This window comes from Oncorhynchus masou, chromosome 30 (assembly GCF_036934945.1).
Source record: "Oncorhynchus masou masou isolate Uvic2021 chromosome 30, UVic_Omas_1.1, whole genome shotgun sequence".
NCBI classification, from domain to species: domain Eukaryota; kingdom Metazoa; phylum Chordata; class Actinopteri; order Salmoniformes; family Salmonidae; genus Oncorhynchus; species Oncorhynchus masou.
This window is the reverse complement of record NC_088241.1, coordinates 7,952,861-7,973,213: the sequence shown is the minus strand read 5'-3', so window position 1 is coordinate 7,973,213 and position 20,353 is coordinate 7,952,861. Positions and strand designations below refer to the sequence as shown.

General features: G+C 46.5%; 1 protein-coding gene across 4 annotated transcripts in view; it reads right to left on the bottom strand.

Annotated features, from left to right (window-relative positions):
* LOC135521959 (multiple epidermal growth factor-like domains protein 8) overlaps nt 1–20,353 on the bottom strand; it is a 31,899-nt gene extending 11,546 nt beyond the window's left edge. For 2 of the 4 annotated variants that reach the window (XM_064947787.1, XM_064947788.1), the window contains exons 1-32: nt 20,001–20,353; nt 18,755–19,006; nt 18,408–18,571; nt 17,910–18,119; nt 17,399–17,579; nt 16,872–16,960; nt 15,530–15,743; nt 10,474–10,657; nt 9,887–10,032; nt 9,640–9,750; nt 9,408–9,559; nt 8,854–8,955; nt 8,563–8,710; nt 7,778–7,941; nt 6,604–6,822; nt 6,292–6,495; nt 5,918–6,163; nt 5,687–5,805; nt 5,453–5,584; nt 5,056–5,253; nt 4,588–4,815; nt 4,264–4,448; nt 3,922–4,135; nt 3,465–3,708; nt 3,213–3,345; nt 2,879–3,129; nt 2,604–2,714; nt 2,414–2,532; nt 1,996–2,233; nt 1,585–1,756; nt 1,140–1,303; nt 828–963 (exon numbers count right to left, since the gene is read on the bottom strand). In XM_064947787.1, coding sequence (XP_064803859.1) covers nt 828–963; nt 1,140–1,303; nt 1,585–1,756; nt 1,996–2,233; nt 2,414–2,532; nt 2,604–2,714; nt 2,879–3,129; nt 3,213–3,345; nt 3,465–3,708; nt 3,922–4,135; nt 4,264–4,448; nt 4,588–4,815; nt 5,056–5,253; nt 5,453–5,584; nt 5,687–5,805; nt 5,918–6,163; nt 6,292–6,495; nt 6,604–6,822; nt 7,778–7,941; nt 8,563–8,710; nt 8,854–8,955; nt 9,408–9,559; nt 9,640–9,750; nt 9,887–10,032; nt 10,474–10,657; nt 15,530–15,743; nt 16,872–16,960; nt 17,399–17,579; nt 17,910–18,119; nt 18,408–18,571; nt 18,755–18,929 — 5,353 coding nt within the window. In that variant the 5' untranslated portion in view covers nt 18,930–19,006; nt 20,001–20,353. The remainder of the gene's footprint in view (nt 1–827; nt 964–1,139; nt 1,304–1,584; nt 1,757–1,995; nt 2,234–2,413; nt 2,533–2,603; nt 2,715–2,878; nt 3,130–3,212; nt 3,346–3,464; nt 3,709–3,921; nt 4,136–4,263; nt 4,449–4,587; nt 4,816–5,055; nt 5,254–5,452; nt 5,585–5,686; nt 5,806–5,917; nt 6,164–6,291; nt 6,496–6,603; nt 6,823–7,777; nt 7,942–8,562; nt 8,711–8,853; nt 8,956–9,407; nt 9,560–9,639; nt 9,751–9,886; nt 10,033–10,473; nt 10,658–15,529; nt 15,744–16,871; nt 16,961–17,398; nt 17,580–17,909; nt 18,120–18,407; nt 18,572–18,754; nt 19,007–20,000) is intronic. The other 2 variants (XM_064947789.1, XM_064947790.1) reach the window with 1 other exon arrangement.

Here is a 20,353-nt window from a genome sequence, read left to right as displayed (position 1 = left end):
ATGGTCAGATGAAACCAAAATATAACTTTTTGGTAAAAACTCAACTTGTAGTGTTTGGAGGATAAAGAATGCTGAGTTGCATCCAAAGAACACCATACCTACAGTGAAGCATGGGGGTGGAAACATCATGGTTTGGGGCTGTTTTTCTGCAAAGGGACCAGGACGACTGATCCGTGTAAAGGAAAGAATGGGGCCATGTATCGTGAGATTGTGTGAAAACCTCCTTCCATCAGCAAGGGCATTGAAGATGAAATGTGGCTGGGTCTTTCAGCATGACAATGATCCCAAACACACTGCCCGGGCAACGAAGGAGTGGCTTCGTAAGAAGCATTTCAAGGTCCCGGAGTAGCCTAGCCAGTCTCCAGATCTCAACCCCATAGAAAATCTTTGGAGGGAGTTGAAAGTCCGTGTTGCCCAGCAACAGCCCCAAAACATCACTGCTCTAGAGGAGATCTGCATGGAGGAATGAGCCAAAATACCAGCAACAGTGTGTGAAAACCTTGAAGACTTACAGAAAACGTTTGACCTCTGCATTGCCAACAAAGGGTATATAACAAAGTATTGAGATCAACTTTTGTTATTGACCAAATACTTATTTTCCACCATAATTTGCAAATAAATTCATAAAAAAATCCTACAATGTGATTTTCTGGATTCTTTTTCAAATTCTCTCTGTCATAGTTGAAGTGTACCTATGATGAAAATTACAGGCCTCTCATCTTTAAGTGGGAGAACTTGCACAATTGGTAGCTGAATAAAATACTTTTTTGCCCCACTGTATATGCAGTGTTTTGGCTAGCCACATGTAGTGTCAGTCACACAGTTACCTGGCTGTATCCAGGTGTTACAGTTGATCTGGTACAGATACACCGTGTTGCTGTAGTCCTCCACTCCTGTTCTCCCTCCCACAATCACCATGGTGTCTTTTATCAGGGCTGCAGCGTGGAAGAAACGGGACAGGGGCTAGGGAGAGAGAGAGGGAGAAAAAAAGACTGTTAATTTAAGAAAAATTGTATTGATATAATGACAATGTCATCACTTAAGGCCAGCCTGGGAACATGTAAAAGCTGTTTAAATACCGGTTAGCTTGTTGTGAAAGAAGCATGTTCTCGTGGTAAAGCTGCCGTGGTAGTACCTACCTTATTCCCCTGTGAGGGGACCAGTAGGGACCAGGTGAGGTTGGCATAGTAGAGACTGTAGAGCTCTCCTGAGGGCTCCACTGTCTCCACATGGAAGCGGTAGCCTCCGAACACGTACACGGCGTCTGTCTGCTCGTGGTACACAGCCGAGTGGCCATACAGACCTGAAGAGAGGACAGGACACACAGGAGTCAGTCAAGAGACAACACGGGAGGGTTAAGGGTTAATCAACAGACTGGTAAATTATGCAACATCATAAGGGACAGCAGTTTACAGTTCATGGTGTCAGAAATAACTCTTTGCTCCAACCATAATGGATGCACCTCAATCTTTATATTCTATGCCTACTTAGTGGGAGAGGTTCCACGAAAGCTGAGTAGGGACTTTCCAGATTGGCAGGTTCTAAGTGAGTTAATGAGTGCAGGTGGACAATGGTTCTTCTGACCTGTAGGAGGTGTGCCGGTGTGGGGGGCGACGGTCCAGTTGCCAGAGTGGATGTTGAACTCCAGCAGGTGATGGTTGAAGCCGTTCTCTGGAGAGTAACCTCCGATGAGCAGCATAGAGGAGTCCCGACGCACCGTTAGAGTATGACCAGCCACCGGTGGCAGCACTGAGCTCTGTGGGGAAAGAGGACAGACTAATTGGTTACATAGAAGTCTATAGTAAATTAAATCGTGGGGTGTAGGCTGACAGTTAAGTACCAATATTTTATGTTTAGTGTTTTTTTGTTCATATACACACACACATATACATATATATACATATACACATACACATACACATACACATACACATACACATATATATATATCTATCCAATTAAGGCAAGATGGTGGATTGCCTAAACCAAACAAACCTTGTGCTGTCGCCACACCAGACTGCTGAGGTTGAGGCTCCACATATCCACGGCGACACCCTTCTGCGTGACACCGCCCACGACCAGCATGAGGTTGTGAGTAGCTCCTTGGCCGCCGGAGAGAGGCTCGTGACTGGCCAGAAGGGCAGAGGCGTGGTGGTAGCGGGGGCTGGGGGTGGAGCCTTCCTCCACTGAGCTGGTCAGCATCTGAGTCCAGCGCCGCTCCAACACAGAGTACCTGATCCCACCAATCAACACAGAGAGGGAAGAGAGACAGAAGATAACTGATATGAGTTACTGGTCATTTCAAACAATTACAACAACAAAAAATTGCTGTCTCATAAAAGGCATCTTTAAATGAACGCCAATAAAAACACAGCCATTAAAAAGTCCCCCCCCCCCCCCCACACACACACACCTGTAGACATTTCCCAGGATGCCCTCTGAGAGAGAAAGGCCTCCATACATCCAGAGGTTCCCCTGCGGTCCAGACACTAGAGAATGGCCCATCCGGTGGAGGAACCTGTGGGCCTGGTTCTGTGAAGGGAGGGGGAAGTTTAACACTGTGACACTGTGGTGGGAGTGTTTGTGTGTGTCCTGGTTCTTACCGCTGTGAGCTGTGTGTCCAGTAGGGTTTCCCAAACTAGGCTGCTGGAGTCCAGAGGGGTGGAGCAGTCAGAGCCGCCCCAACCGTCTGCACACACACACACTCCCAGAGACTAAAACAGAAACAGACACAGACAGGAGAGAGAGAGGGTTAACATTAGAGACACACAAGAGACTGTAATATATAGGAACAGGATAAACAAAGAGGAAAACATCAAAACAACAATGAGCATTCACACTGTCTGCAGTAACAGTGCTACTGTTCAGTCTCTCTCACCAAGTTACAGGAGCCTCGGCCCTCTGCTAGCCCACAGCCCTCGGGACAGAGGGGCCTGTCGCAGTACGGTCCCCCATACCCCTGAGTACACTGGCACAGCCCCCCGCTGCACTGCGCCCCTCCCTGGCATACGGGTGACCCATCCTCCCCCGCCTCAGAACCCTGGCGACAGCGCCGCACCCAGAAGGAGGCGTTGAAACCCTGAGGGCGGTCGGACGAGACGTTGGCCTCAAAGTACACAGAGATCACACCTGGGAGAGAGAAAAAAACAAAGGGAATCTTTCAATAAAAAATTACTAGAAGCTTTAATAAACAAACAAATCGCTAAGGTTACCTGAAGTGGCCTCCACAGTGATTGGCTGAGTCCGGGTCGTCCCACAGAATGCACCAATCAGGTTGTGGTCCGAGTGCACCACCCCGTTGCTCAAGAAACGAGGCAGGCCGTCAAACACGTAAACATAGGAGCTCTGTGTGTGAGAGACAAAAAATACATCTCAGGCCATGGGAATGCTGGTGGCTCTGTTCACTAAAGCACAATAAACATCAGTCTGTGTTGTAGGAGTTTGTGTGTGTGGTTAGTACTCACAGTGCACTGTGTGTAGGAGTCTGGGTGCAGGGTGAGAGCCACAAGAGGGCACAGCTTGCCCGGCACACAGGGGACCAGGTTCTCAGAGACAGACAGGACCCACAGACAGTGGGAGAGTCCCCCCTTCCCCCCGACGCCCCCTCGCCACCCCAGGGAGGACGAGATGGGGAGCTCAGAGAGGGGTGACTGGTGGGACAGGATCACAGAGCGCCCTTGACACTGACGAAAACAGGTGCCATTATTCCTGAGGAAGAGAGTTGTATAAGTGATATGCATTAAGTGAGAGAAATTCAAACATTCAAATATATAGTGAAGCAGGTTCTTAATTACAGAGCACATAGCAACTAGTTGCTGATGCACAGTACACATAATGTTCTATAAAACAGATCCTTTACAGAATGCCTATTTGTAATGCTGCAAAACCAATTTCCTCACTGGGGGTAATAAATCCATCCACCTGGGGTCTCCGTAGTATCCAGGCAAGCACGATTCACAGTGTGGTCCCTGGGTGTGGTGTGTGCAGTAGCATTGGCCTGTCTGATTGTGGCAGTAGCCCAGGAGTGGGCCTCCATGTCCGTTACACTGGCAGGGCACACAGCCCCCGCCCCCGGCCAGCGCAGAACCAAAACTCCCTGGTCGACAGTGCTCACACTGGAGACCCATTGTCCAATCTGAAGAGAAGGGAGAACGGAGAGCACATTAACTAATTAGAGGAAATTATGACTTGTGAAATGAATAAAATGTTGTTTTTCCCCTTTTTTGGACGGATGAATTGGGTTGGTATTTATGTCTGTCTCACCCTGGCAGTGGTCACAGATGCCTGGGGCGGTGATACAGGTGCTGTGGAAGTTACAGCCACAGTCCACATCACACTCCACCCCGCTCAGCACCAGTGTGGCTGGGTCAGATGTCCAGCCCAGGGAACACTCACACTCGAACCGCGGGCTGCCGCTGCACTGGCCCTCACGACACTCATTATAACAACTGGAGCAGAAAGAGAGGTTGGCTTTAGGAGAATGGAGTTATCCAGAGAACGAGACATACAAGCTAGTGGACAGAAAAAGGGCTTGTCATGATAGGGAGGATGAGAGGGAGAGAAATGGGGAGAGAGAGAAAGGCTCACGTCTGGTTGCAGTGCAGGGTGCCGTCCCCGGTGTAGCCCCTCTCACAGTGGCACTCAAAGGAGGAGGGGGTGTTGACGCAGGTGGCGAAGGGGTGGCAGCTGTGGAGGCCCAGCCTGCACTCCTCCACATCGGGACAGCTGGGGTAGGACCAGACTGGGTCCCTCTCCCCCTCCTCCATGTGCTCCAGCTCCATGGGCCGCGGGGGGGCCAAGGTCTGGGGCTCAGGACTAGAGGGCGAGGAGGAATAACAAGGTTCAGTATTACCTCCTAATGCAAAGAGGTGGTCTGGTATTGACATGGTAACTTCACAGGCAGGTCCAGTGTACGTAGGCATTAGTTACACTAGACCTGCTCAGATAATTATTTTTTTTCCATCACCACAGCCCGTTTTGTGGGCTTGTCCTCAGTTGAAGTCAAACCTGGGTAAGTAAGCATTTTGAAGTGTGGTAGTTTGCTGGTCATCATACCTGGTAGCCCGTACTTCATCCACAGCCACACTGCAGTTATACACAGAGGCGTCGTCCATCCCTCCCCAGTCTCCTCGTAGACACCTGCCGATGGTGGGGTTGTTGTAGTCTCCACACCAGCCGCACTGAAACGTCTGGAGACAGTCTGTACAGGTGACCAGAGCTGAGCACTGCTTACACTGGGGCACTGAGTGAACACTGGAGTGGGGGAGAGAAGGATGGAGGAAGGGATGGAGATAGGTTGAGGGAAGGAGGGAGACAGAAAAGGTTATTGCACGCTGTTGGTACATAATAGATTCCAAATAGGAAAGAGAAATAAGATTAAACTTCAATTTTAAACTGTTCCAAGTTTCATTGTTGACTACAGGAGTTCAGCTCATTGGTTCTAATGGTTTACCTGTCATACCAGTCCCTGCACTCTCCATAGGGATACTTGGTGAGGTAGGCAGCGAAGTAGAAGCAGGCCTGGGCCGACTCACACCACGCACACTGACTGGAGTTAGACAGACACTCTCCACACGTCCTCCTCCTGTTACAGAGGGAGGGAAGGGTGGGATAGAGTGAGTTGCATACTGTAGGAGTATTTGCCGCAAGCAATTATATTACGATGAGCCTGACAGTGGGTACTCACTGGTTGCAGACTTTAGGGCACCCCCCTGGGTTGCGAATGGATCCATCCAGTTTCCCCCGTCGGCTGCATTGGTAGTCACCCTTCTTGCTGGCGTTGATCTGCCACTCACAGTAGTGGTCCTGTCGGCCAAAGATCATAAGAGTCAAAGGTCTACAAGATCTAAGGGGAGTATAAAAAATATGAAATGTTTTATGATGCTAATGGCAGTGAGGTGTTCTGTATGTTAAATACCTGAGTGCAGGCGGAGCAGTCCCTGTACTCCTCACAGAGGGTGCATTGTGGCGGGGCCAGCAGCAGGTGGCGTTCCCCTCCCCCCTGGTCCTCTGGGCAGGGCTCCATGTCAGGCAGTGCACGGAACAGACAGCGGCCCAGAGACGGGCACCAGCCACAGGACTGGTCTGACAGACACGCCAAGCAAGACTGGTACCCCGAGCAAGAGCCAGAACGGTACGGCTCCAAGAACAGGAAGGAAATCTCCTACAGAGAGAAAGGAGGGATAGAGAGACAGGGAGAAACAAACGTCAACAATATTGATGTTAAGGGTATTGAGCCTCAGTATTACTGTGAAAACCTTTTGTTTATAAAATGTGTCAGCTGGTACTCACACTTCCGCCGGGCAGAGCGGTTCTGTTCCAGGTCAGGGCCATCTCACTGGTCTGTCCAGAGCCTGAGTTGTTGAGGTATCCCTCGGCCTGGACCAGGTAGCGGTTCCCCCGGGTCAGGTTGGGAAACAGACGACCCATGTCAGGACGGGACAGCAGCTTCGTCTCCTTCTCCTGATGAGCTGCCCAGCGACCTATCACCTCCTTCTGAGGGGAGGAAGAAGAGTGAGAAATTTCAGTAAAAAAAAATGACAGGCTGGATTACTTGTATCCACTACTCGTATCTCTCAAAAAATGTGTATGGTAAGCGCCCACCTCCCGCTCCCTCACCAGTTGCAGGGAGTTGGGTCCAGCAGCCATGCGGGCCTCAAAGTGTAGCCTCTGTATCCGGGCCCACATTGAGACTGTCTCGGTGGGAGGGGGTGCAGGTGGAGGGGCACCCCACAGAGGGTGGATGAAACCCCGGAACTGCAGGGTGACGTCCATCTCTGTGGTGGGGCTGAGGATGATGGAGGTGCTGCGCAGGATGGACACCTGAACGAGTGGAGGTTCAAGGGGGATTGGATGGAGGTGTTACAACTGACATTAAGAGTGGCATGTCTTACAGCAAGGTACAACATGTCAGAAGTCAGCAGCATTACATTCAGTCAGATAAGAGTTTGGGAAGCCCACAGTATCTTAAGCAGGGTGGGAGGAGGGAAAGTACTTAGAGGGGCTTTAGAGACGCAGTATAGCTAGAAGTAGAGGTAACACCAGGGGTGAAAGGTGGTACGGTGTCCCGGCAAAAGAAAGTGGGGGTACGCCGTACCGGTAAAACACGGGCCTATCATAATAATTAAAACGTCAAGAAAAATAATGGTGTAGTAGTCTACAGTTATCATTACCGCATGTCAAAGGCATGAAACATTTCCGAATGAACTTGGAAAAAAATGGGTGGCATTAGCCTACACAAAATGTGATGTGGTTCAACGAGAACACTGACATTTTGCCAAGGCAGAGTTGAATGGCCGACACTGGGACGCGACGAGAGCTGTGGACACATAAATTCTTACACTTTTTGGTGTTTTGTGTAAAAGATGTCACTTTACATTCACCAGTATTTGGAGGCTGGAAATATGTTGAGAGTGGATGCATATGCCCGGGTAGCCTAATAAAGGAAGTGATCTTTTGAAGTGATTTATTTGACCATCAGATGAAAACATCATGACTGTTTGTGAGGGAATGGAACTCACGAGCCACACAGGACCACATTACTTGGCAGAAGGGTTGTTACGATACCGGTATCGTGATACTCAGAGATATCGTGGCAAGGAAACAAAACATGAAGCAGACCAAATGTTCTGAATCCCGTTATTTTCCAAGCTATAAACACACAATATACATACAGTAGGTTTTTTAAAGGACCAGAGAGTTTTTGCCATGGAAAATCAGTTACAGTAGTATCGCGATGTTGGTATTGTGACAACCCTACTAGGCAGGGCCTCTGTACCTTGTCAGGCTGGGAGTCATTGCGGGGGTGCTGGAAGGTGAGCAGGTGCAGTCCCGGGACATAGTTCTCAGTGCGACAGGAAAGGAGTGTGGTAAGGAAACGGGTACGCTCCCCCCACCAGCCGTACGCCCCTGAGATCTGGTCCACACGGCAAGCACTTTGATCTGCAATACCGAGAGGGAGGGGGAGCTCATCAAACAACACACACAGTACCAGACCTCAATCTTACAATACATTTTATTTAACTAGGCAAGTCAGAACAAATTCTTATTTACTATGATGGCCTCCCCTACCAGAAGGCAAAAGGCCTACTGCGGGGACGGGGGCTGGGATAATGAGAAAAAAAATGTTTGACAAGAGAGACAACACAACACTGCATAAAGAGAGCATGGCACCCCATGGTAGAAGCACAAAACATGGTACAAACATTATTGGGCACAGACAGCAGCACAATGGGCAAGAAGGTAGAGACAGCAATACATCACGCGACGCAGCCACAACTCTAAGTAAGAACATCCATGATGGATTCTTTGAATGAAGAGATGGAAATAAAATGCAGTGAACTGAAAAGAGGAGCGACCCAGGGATGTGTGTACTTTGGGGACCTTAACATAATGTGACCGGCAGAATGGGTATGTGGAGGATGAGGGCTGCAGTAGATATCTCAGATAGGGGGAGCCCTAAAACAGCATTGTTGTTGCTCATGTGGTCCCTCATGTCTTTTATCTCGAATGCATTTTAGCTATTGATATTTGTATTTCCCCTCCTCCCTCTGTGCATCTCACCTGATACAGGTAGGCAGGACTCGTTCTGGACACACCAGCCGAAGTCACCAGGGGCACGGGGCAGGGAACCTGGAGCCCCACTGAACACCAGGCAGGACTGGCAGTCAGACAGAAAGCGGGCCAGGCCCAGGCACCCTGTGCTGCCACACTGGAGAGAAACAGTTGAACATTGTTTTTATCCATGGTCAAGTTAGATTGTTAGAAGGTGGATGGGGAGGACAGATGGATGCGGTTTGGGTTGAAGATGGAGAAAAAGGGATGGAAAAGCAGGGTGTTGGATAGGTGTGTTACCGGGTTGGTGGGTTGGTACTCCCGACAGCGGCCCTCACACCAGCTGCATTCTGGGTTCTTCAGACACATGCTCTCATCTGGTGCCTCGGCACACACAGCATCCTGACACACACAGAAACACACAGTCAAACAAATACACACACACACCACAGCAGGGCTCTCCAACCATTTCCTGAAGAGCTACCGTCTTGTAGGTTCTCTCTCGGGCACCTGATACTAATAATGAACTGGTTGATAAGATGAATCAGGTTAGTTACAACTGGGGTTAGAGTGAAAACCTACAGGAGGGTAGCTTTCCAGGAACAGGGTTGAGAGGCCTGCACCACACTATACTATGAACTACCCAAAAATTGTGCACAAGAAATACAATGTTTACAAGTCCTGCTTTCAACACCCAAAAAACAGTATCACTGAAAAACATTATGCTTCAGGAGATGAGAGCATTGCAGTTTCAACCATCCACTTCTCCCCCTTTCAATATGCCCCTGTCCACCATGCAATAATATTCCTTAATAAACTCTCCATCCCTCCCCCTTCCTTACTTCTTGACTCACCCGGTCTCCTGGGTCGCTGCTCACAAACAGCGGAACTTTGTATGCCACCAGGTCTCCACGGGCAATACCACTGTAACCCCCGGCAACCAGCAGCACCCTGCCCTCCATCACAGCAGCTACATGGGAGTACCGCCCTCTCACAGACTCTCCTCCTGAAGGGAAAGAGAGATGATGCAACATAAAGCAACATGAATATGAGTCAGTGAGAATGTGTGTGTGTGTAGGGACTCACTGTGTTGGAAGCTCGACCCGGCTGACACCCACTGGTGACACCCCAGGTGGTAGAAGAAGATTTCCTCATCATAACACTTCTCTTCCTGGTAGTGGATGTGCACATTCCCCCCTGAGAGAGAGGGGGGAGAAAGAGAGGGAATAGGGAGAATAAGAGCGATATTAGACGGTAAAAAGGGCTGGACAGCAAACAATTGTCCCTATCCTATATTCTCTGTGATGACCATCGCCACCACAAGTCCCCTCACCATAGACCACCATGTAGTTTCCGATGACGGTGGCTGAGTGGAAGGCTCTCTCCCTGGGGCCTGTGGCTGGGAAACGGGAGCGGAACGAGGTCCAAAACCTCCGGTCCACGTGGAATACATCCGTGGAGTTCACACGTACACTGAACCTGAGGGGGAGAGAGAGGCAGGAAGGATGCAGATGATTTGAGACAACAGAAACACTCCAACATTAACACAGACACCTGCTGAGACACAGATAATAAACAGTACTGGGAATCACATGGAAGCCAAGAACCTAGTGAGAACCTGTTATTTTTGACCTTTATTTAACTAGGCAAGTCAGATAAGAACACATTCTTATTTTCATTGACGGCCTAGGAACAGTGGGTTAACTGCCTTGTTCAGGGGCAGAACGACAGATTTGTACCTTGTATTCGATCTTGCAACCTTTCGGTTACTAGTTCAACACTCTAACCACTAGGCTACCTGTCGCCCCTTGCATTACCAAATAGCACAAAACACACAACACAATGTGTACTCTCAGTGTGTACTTTGATAATAAAACACATTACCATGCAAGACAGTCCCACAATCCCATCCAACTGTACCTGGCAGTGGTAGGCCTGTGGCCCCCGTAAACCAGCAGAGCCCGAGACGGGGGGTGAAACACCATGGAGTGGCCTGCTGTGGAGGGGGGCTTCCCCCCAGTGGGCTGCACCGCTTCCCACACCCCAGACTCCCGCAGATCAAACCGATACAAAGATGATGAGAACATATCCTCTTCCGTACGACCTGCAGAGGGGAGAAAGATTACAAGAGTACTTATTCACAACAGACAGGTGTAATCTTAGAATAGATAGAGTGAAGTAATGAGACAGTAACACTGTTGTTGTTTTGGCACTGTACTTCAGCACTTTGGATTCCAAATGATATAATGGACGGTGAGGTTAAAGTACGGACTGTCAGCTTTAATTTGAGGGTGTTTTCATTCATATAGGGTGAACTGTTTAGAACAGAACTTGTTGTACATAATTCCCTTATACAGTGGGGAGAACAAGTATTTGATACTGACGATTTTGCAGGATTTCCTACTTACAAAGCATGTAGAGGTCTGTCATTTTTATCATAGGTACACTTCAACTGTGAGAGACGGAATCTAAAACAAAAGGTCCAGAAAATCACATTGTATGATTTTTAAGTAATTAATTTGCATTTTATTGCATGACATATAATTATTTGATACATCAGAAAAGCATAACTTAATATTTGGTACAGAAACCTTTGTTTGCAATTACAGAGATCATACGTTTCCTGTAGTTCTTGACCAGGTTTGCACACACTGCAGCAGGGATTTTGGCCCACTCCTCCATACAGACCTTCTCCAGATCCTTCAGGTTTCGGGGCTGTCGCTGGGCAATACAGACTTTCAGCTCCCTCCAAAGATTGTCTATTGGGTTCAGGTCTGGAGACTGGTTAGGCCACTCCAGGACCTTAAGATGCTTCTTACGGAGCCACTCCTTAGTTGCCCTGGCTGTGTGTTTCCGGTCGTTGTCATGCTGGAAGACCCAGCCACAACCCATCTTCAATGCTCTTACTGAGGGAAGGAGGTTGTTGGCCAAGATCTGACGATACATGGCCCCATCCATCCTCCCCTCAATACGGTGCAGTCGTCCTGTCCCCCTGCAGAAAAGCATCCCCAAAGAATGATGTTTCCACCTCCATGCTTCACGGTTGGGATGGTGTTCTTGGGGTTGTACTCGTCCTTCTTCTTCCTCCAAACACAGCGAGTGAAGTTTAGACCAAAAAGCTCTAGTTTTGTCTCATCAGACCACATGACCTTTTCCCATTCCTCCTCTGGATCATCCAGATGGTCATTGGCAAACTTCAGACGGGCCTGGACATGCGCTGGCTTGAGCTGGGGGACCTTGCGTGCGCTGCAGGATTTTAATCCATGACGGCGTAGTGTGTTACTAATGGTTTTCATTGAGACTGTGGTCCCAGCTCTCTTCAGGTCATTGACCAGGTCCTGCCATGTGGTTCTGGGCTGATCCCTCACCTTCCTCATGATCATTGATGCCCCACGAGGTGAGATCTTGCATGGAGCCCCAGACCGAGGGTGATTGACCGTCATCTTGAACTTCTTCTATTTTCTAATAATTGCACCAACAGTTGTTGCCTTCTCACCAAGCTGCTTGCCTATTTTCCTGTAGCCCATCCCAGCCTTGTGCAGGTCTACAATTTTCTCCCTGATGTCCTTACACAGCTCTCTGGTCTTGGCCATTGTGGAGAGGTTGGAGTCTGTTTGATTGAGTGTGTGGACAGGTGTCTTTTATACAGGTAACGAGTTCAAACAGGTGCAGTTAATACAGGTAATGAGTGGAGAACAGGAGGGCTTCTTAAAGAAAAACTAACAGGTCTGTGAGAGCCGGAATTCTTACTGGTTGGTAGGTGATCAAATACTTATTAATTTGCATTTTATTGCATGACATTACTTAAAAATCATACAATGTGATTTTCTGGACCTTTGTTTTAGATTCCGTCTCTCACAGTTGAAGTGTACCTATGATAAAAATTAAAGACCTCTACATGCTTTGTAAGTAGGAAAACCTGCAAAATCAGCAGTGTATCAAATACTTGTTCTCCCCACTGTATGTGTCAAAAGTTTAGTATCTGGTCCCATATTCCTAGCACACAATAATTACATCAAGCATGTGACTCAACAAGCTTGTTGGATGCATTTACAGTTTGTTTTGGTTGTGTGCCAAATAGAAATGAATGGTAAATAATGTAGTGTCATTTTGGAGTCACTTTAATTGTAAATAATATGTTTCTAAAAAAACTTCTACATGAAAGTGAATGTTACCATGATTACTCAAAGTCCTGAATGAATCGCGTATAAAGGGGTATTTTATTAGGATCCCCATTAGCTGCTGCAAAAGCAGCATCTACTCTACATTTTGTTACTTTACAGCCTTATTCTACAATGGAATAAATAGGTTTTTCCTCCTCATTAATCTACACACAACAGACCATAATGACAAAGCAAAAAAAGGTTTTTAGAAATGTCAACAAATGTATTAAAAACATAAACATTACATGTTCATACACTACCGTTCAAAAGTTTGGGGTCACTTAGAAATGTCCTTGTTTTTGAAAGAAAAGCACATTGTGTCCATTAAAATAACATCAAATTGATCAGAAATACAGCGTAGACATTGTTAATGTTGTAAATGACTATTGTAGCTGGAAACGGCTGATTTTTATGGAATATCTACATAAGCGTACAGAGGCCCATTATCAGCAAACATCACTCCTGTGTTCTAATGGCACATTGTGTTAGCTAATCCAAGTTTATCATTTTAAAAGGCTAATTGATCATTAGAAAACCCTTTTGCAATTATGTTAGCACAGTTGAAAACTGCTGTCCTGATTAAATAAGCAAAAAAACTGGCCTTCTTTATACTAATTGAGTATCTGGAGCATCAGCATTTGTGGGTTCGATTACAGGCTCAAAATGGGCAGAAACAAGGAACTTTCTTCTGAAACTTGTCAGTCTATTCTTTCTCTGAGAAATTAAGGCTATTCCATGTGAGAAAATGCCAAGAAACTGAAGATCTCATACAACGCTGTGTACTACTCCCTTCACAGAACAGCGCAAACGGTCTATAACCAGAATAGAAAGAGGAGTGGGAGGCCCCGGTGCACAACTGAACAAGACGAAAAGTACATTAGAATGTCTAGTTTGAGAAAGACTCCTCACAAGTCCTCAACTGGCAGCTTCATTAAATAGTACCTGCAAAACACCAGTCTCAAAGTAACACCAGTCTCAAAGTCAACAGTGAAGAGGCAACTCCGAGATGCTAGCCTTCTAGGCAAAGTTGCATAGAAAAAGCTATATCTCAGACTGGCAAGTAAAAATAAAACATTAAGATGGGTAAACAAACACAGACACTGGACAGGGGAACTCTGTCTAGAAGATCAGCATCCCGGAATCGCCACTTCACTGTTGACGTTGAGACTGGTGTTTTGTGGGTACTATTTAATGAAGCTACCAGGTGAGGACTTGTGAGGTGTCTGTTTCTCAAACTAGACACCCTAAAAACAAGGACATTTCTAAGTGACCCCAAACTTTGAATGGTAGTGTAAGTATTCAGATCCTTTCCTCAGTACTTTGAAGCACATTTGGCAATGATTATAGCCTCGAGTATTCTTGGGTATGACGCTACAACCTTGCCACACGTGTATTCGGAGAGTTTCTCCCATTCTTCTCTGCAGATCCTCTCAAGCTCTGTCAGGTTGGACGGGGAGCCATTTTCAGGTCTATCCAGAGTTGTTCGATCAGGTTCAAGTCCGGGCTCTGGCTGGGCCACTCAAGGACAGTCTGAAGCCACTCCTGTGTTGTCTTGGCTGTATGCTTAGGGTTGTTGTCCTGCTGGAAGGTGAACCTCTTCCACAGTCTGAGGTCCTGAGGGCTCTGGAGCAGGTTTTCATCAAGGATCTCTTTGTACTTTGCTCTGTTAAATCTTTCCCTCGATCCTAACTAGTCTCCCAGTCTCTGCCACTGAAAAACATCCCCACAGCATTGTGCTACCACCACGCTTCACCATTGAGATGGTGCCAGGTTTCTTTCAGACGTGACGCTTGGCATTCAGACCAGAGAATCTTGTTTCTCATGGTCTGAGAGTCTTTAGATGCCTTTTGGCAAACTCCAAGCGGGCTGTCATGTGCCTTTTTACTGAAGAGTGGCTTCCGTCTGGCCACTCTACCATAAAGGCCTGATTGGTGGAGTGCTGCAGAGATGGCTGTCCTTCTGGAAGGTTCTCCAATCTCCACAGGGGAACTCTGGAGCTCTGTCAGAGTGACCATCGGGTTCTTGGTCACCTCCCTGACCAAGGCCATTCTCCCCCAATTGTTCAGTTTGGTCTTGGTGGTTCCAAACTTCTTCCATTTCAGAATGATGGTGAATGATGGTGATTATGGTGTTCTTGGGGACCTTCAATGCTGCAGACTTTTTGGCACCCTTCCCCAGATCTGTGCCTTGACACAATCCTGTCCCGGAGCTCTACCGACAATTATTTTTTTCTCTGACATGCACTGTCAACTGTGGGACCTTATATAGACAGGTGTGTGCCTTTACAAATCATTATGGGGTATTGTGTATAGATTGACAAGGAACATTTTTTATTTAATACATTTTAGACGAAGGCTGTAACGTAACAAAATGTGGAAAAATACTTTCCGAATGCACTGTATATAATCCCTGTGATTACAATGAAGAGAAAGACGTGGCACTCTGTTCTGGACCACCTGCAGCTTAACTAGGTCTTTCTTTGCAGCACTTGACCACATGACTGGAGAATAATCAAGAGAAGACTAAATTAGAGCCTGCAGGACTTGGTTTTTGGAATCTGAAATCAAACAGTACAGCGTAAGAGTGAGAAAGTTAGACGCACAAATATCATACCCCCAAGACATGCTAACATCTTACCATTACAATAACAGGGGAGGTTAGCATTTATGCCTCTAACTTTGTCACATATCATTATTCACGACTCATTCAGGATTATCCGCAATCATGGTAGCATACACATTATAGGATAAGTGTTTAGAAACATATTCTGCAAGAAGTTAGGTGACAGCATTGCATTTCAATAAGTTGTTTACCTCCAAATATGTAGAGATAGTTGTCCACTACAGATGCTGCATGGTTGGCCACCCTCGGTGCCCCGGGCGAATGGGATTGGCCGAGCTGCTGCCAGTCCTCCTGGATTGGGCGGTACATCCAGACGTCGCTGGCTAAAGCGCCGCTCATAAGCTCTCCCCCGAAGATAACCATGTTCCCCTTCCACTCTACTGCCGTGTGGGAGTGACGAGCCACCTGACAGAGGGAGGGGGGAAAGAAAGAAGGGCGAGAGGAAGAGGGTGGTGATAAGAAGAGAGATGGCAGTTGGGATAGGGTGGGCAGAAGGAAGGGAAGGATGAGAGGAAGTGGGTGGTGATAAGAAGAGAGATGGCAGTTGGGATAGGGTGGGCAGAAGGAAGGGAAGGATGAGAGGAAGTGGGTGGTGATAAGAAGAGAGATGGCAGTTGGGATAGGGTGGGCAGAAGGAAGGGAAGGATGAGAGGAAGTGGGAACAAGAAGAAAGAGAAAAGGGAGGGGTCAGAGTGAGGCAGTAAGATAAGGAGAGATGTAGAAATGGGTTAACAGGAGATGTTTAAAAGGGAGGTGTTCAGGAGCATTGGTTTAGTCCAATGAATCCCACAACAGGTGTGTTTGGAAGTAATCCCTTTTAGTCTGTGTAATTAACAGGGCCAAAGCTAGTGGTGTTTGTGAGACAAGGCGTAACCCGAAGGGGCTTGGGGCCAGGTCTTTTATACAAAAAAGTCTGTAGAGTCCAAATGGTTTGAGCTACAAACAATTAAAAGCTGAGTCACATGAACATGCTCATGTAACATGTTTTGCTCTATGACGCTCACAAGCTACACAAGAGTCGTTAAAACAGAAGGGGTTCTTCTACATAGAAGATCATAGTGAATCCCAGGATATAGTGTCTATAATACTGTAATAAGCTAACATAGTTGCTGTCAAACTCCAACAGTTGTTATTGACTAGTTGGATATTAATTTCCCAATAAGCAAACAATTTCTGTACTTACAGCATTCACATACATTATTTATTATCAGGTCAGCTTTGGCAGACTTTTTTTTTTTTAAATCAACATTTGTCAATACAACTCACGAATGCAACTGTTTATATGAAATTGTTTTCTGTTCTACTTGTAGCCCTGGTTGTCTTGAAAAGAAAATGGTAAAACACTTTGAGGCTAAATAGAAGGGCTGGACATGTAGTTTAATGAAAGTCAGATAAATGAAAATCTGATTTTTGCAAGGATCTTGAATAAAATAATCAAAGCATAAGATAAACACAGGAAAGAATAACTAAAAGAGTACAGTCTTTGATATATTTTATTAAGATTACATTTCTGGCATGCGGGCAGGCACTTACTGGGGAGTGTCCATAAGATCTGTTCTCCCATTGGTTCAAGCTGAAGTTGTATTTAACCAGGTCCCCCAAAGCTCGGTTCAGGTCAAACCCTGAAATATCAAAACAGCACCAACCATACAGAAGTAGTTAACCGATTACATCATGACATACACTGAAAGCCATAATGATTACTACGCAGAGCCAGTTGCCCAACAGTAATAAGGTCAAGGTCTTCTGTGAAGCCGTGTGCTCTCCTCATCTAAACTGGGTTAATGTTAACCAAGCCCAACAATACTTCTGATTGGGTCGATACCGGGTCTAGTTAGACAATGAATCAGCACATAAAGTGAAAACAAATCAATCCTAACATCCAGACGAGCAACACCCTCCTAACTAACAACCCTAATATCCTACACAACAACACTTGAATTCGAATAGTATACCGTATTGGTATCCCTTTGCATGTAAAAAATGTTTAATGTAAAATGGGATCCAACACTATATAAACAATAAATAAACAAACAGTTGTTCAGTGTTCTATCCCTCACCTCCAAACAGGTACATGGCTCCAGTGGAGGACAGGTAGACCCCAGCAGAGCCGGTCCGGGGGGGCGTGTAGGGGTTGCCCCCACTCACCTGCCACCACTGCCCCACCCCACTGTCATCACGGAGACCCAGCTGACAGCTCTGGCCCAGGAAGTCCGAGCTGCATAGACAACGCTCTCCTCTCTCAGAAAAAGAAGGAGAAAGAGAGAGGAGAAAGTTTGAGAGAAATCAGCAATCAACAATATCTAAAGGAAAGGAGGGTCATTCAACCCCTATTTATGTTGCTGCTGTGCTGGTTTCCCCTTCTGTGTTTGAACTCAAATGTATAACCTGCTTAATAATTAACTCCTTAGGTAGCCTTGTACATAGGTTCCCTCAGCTAGCTGTCTTCAGCATCTCAGTTGGCTGTCCACTTTCCATCCTCACCCCAACCTTTATTTTATTGCACTGTAATAAACATCTCTAAAGACTGCACAGTTTCCAATGCGGATAATAAAGTCTCCCTCTTCTTACCTTGTCACAGGTGCCATGCAGGACGCAGGCCTGGGGACATAGAGGGGTGCTGCAGTCGGCTCCTCCCCAGCCCAGGTGGCACTGGCACAGGGACGAGGCCGTGTCACAGCGCCCGTGACCTCCGCAGGCCCCAGGGCACACAGAGAACAAGTAGGTGGCATTGAAGCCCAGGAGGTTGTAGTTGGCATCGCTGAAGAGGTGGAGTAGCATCTGGAGGGAGGAGAGAAGACAGAAAGGATGTGAAGGGGCAATCAACAACTTGACTACATTTTTTCCATGATATTGTAATCCATCCAGCCTGTCAAGTCAGAAACGTCCAGCTGTCACTCTGAATTGTGTGATGAATTCAAATTGAGGCCATGGAAACCTGTCAATAAATCCATCCATTTAATGCTGGTATGAAAGGTTTCCCCACCCAAATGTCCAGCAGTCTGAGGTTGATATCTGACATCTCAGAACATGTCTAGTTCCGCCTTCCATAGATAAAGATGTGGTTACCTTGCCAGACTTGGCTTCTATGGGCTGCGGCAGGGTGTTGCCACTCAGACTGGCCAGTAGGGGGCTCTGGTAGGAGTCTCCATCGTAGACGAACAGGTAATCGTAGGTGCATTCTGTCTCCATAAAGGTGAAGTTCAGGACGATACGGTAATTGCTGCTGGGGGCTTGAGGAGAATACAGGAAAGAAACATCAGTCAGATATAATTTAGAGTTTACTTAATTCGCCCTAGACAGGATTTTCCTTGGCATATCTTGAGATCTATGTATTCACATTAAACTGACAATCAACTAATCAATCAACACACACTCATCACGGCACTCCGTTTTGCCACCACTGTCTCACTCACCTTTGATGACCCACTCGCAGTTCCCGTTTACAGAGTAGTTCCCTGGCCCGTCTGTGACGTACCCTGGTGGGCCCCTGAGCACCTGTCTGTGGCCCTTACAGTCTCCTGCCCAACACCCAGGGGCTACAGCCACCAGCAGCAACCCCAGCAGGGTGACATGGAGGAGGGAGGCCATCCTCTCCCCCACCTGGAATAGGTGGAGGAGGTGAAGAAGATGGGGTTGTCCGATTACCTCGCTCACAAGCCGGGAACCTAGAAACGGTTCAAACAAGCAATGCAACTTCAATGAGATGGATTACATATGCTAAAAATATTTTACAAAGAGGTTACATTTCAACATAGGATGAAAGATGCTCTAGTTTTGCCTATATGTCACATTAGTGTTGTTTTCTGGTTACAGTCCCATATTTACAGAGTAAAAAATCTAAAACTCTGCAAGATAGCCTTTTGGCAATAACTTGCAATCAAACATCAGCCAAATACATATTGCAGTCACATACAGAAGTAACCAAACAGGCAAAAAAAAAAAAAATGTGCTGGCAGGTAGACAAGAGATTCTTTAATTTATGTCCATGGCACGGTGACAACTTAAGGAATGTGCTTTTCATATGAGACTAACGTTAGTGTTATTACTGTTCCAATTATTTATGTCTCTGGGAAAGGTAAATGAATGATTCACGTTTTGTAAAGTGACAACGTGTGGGGGTACAATATTGTAGAATATTCGGCTTCTGTCAATATGACAAAATCTCATTAATTTGAATTACAGACATATACAAATAGTTACTTACACTTGCCAACACATTAAGAAGTGTTCTAGATATATATTTCATAGCTAATCATCATCACAGTTATTATGTCTATGGGTGCTGCTCTTTTTCTAGCTTACTAATTAGCGAAAATCTCAATTGAACTGTTATTGCTATGGCTAGCTAACGTAATGTCATTCGTTGGCTAACGTTAACATAGTAGCTAAATACAAACTTTGCACGTTGTTAGTAGCTAGTTAGTTATAACCAGCTAGCAAGCGAGTATTGAACCTTAGTTAGCGTAGCGGATTTGCTGTTATCTTGAACGCGATACCAGTCACCACAGTAGCAGAGGACCGTTCGCTTAGCCTTCCCATTCATTTGTCTAACTAACCAGATCCCATGTCTCCGTCCCCATGATATTTTACATTGTCAGAGAGTTATGAGCAACACAATGCATCACTGAATGTGAGATAGCTAACGTTAGCTAGCAGTACCAAAGAGGATCGTCGGACTCCAGCACTGGACTCCAGTACTCGATGTCCGGAATCACAGGACTCAGACCACCCTCCGCAGGTGCTCGCGCTTACTGGATGGCTGCTAGCCAGTTAGCGACCAAGCTAACTTTACTCCAGATGCAAAAGCGCAGTCGTTGGCCATTTATTCAATGATGGTTAGCCAAATCATAATAATAATTAAATACATCTGTCGCAGCTTCAGACATATCTTCATTATTTTTGCCATAAACTATCCTCTTACGCATAAGCACACGAGCCAGCGTGAAATGTTACTTGCTTATTGCCTGACCTCATGAAATGTTTATTGTTTTTGTATATGACAGCCTCCCACA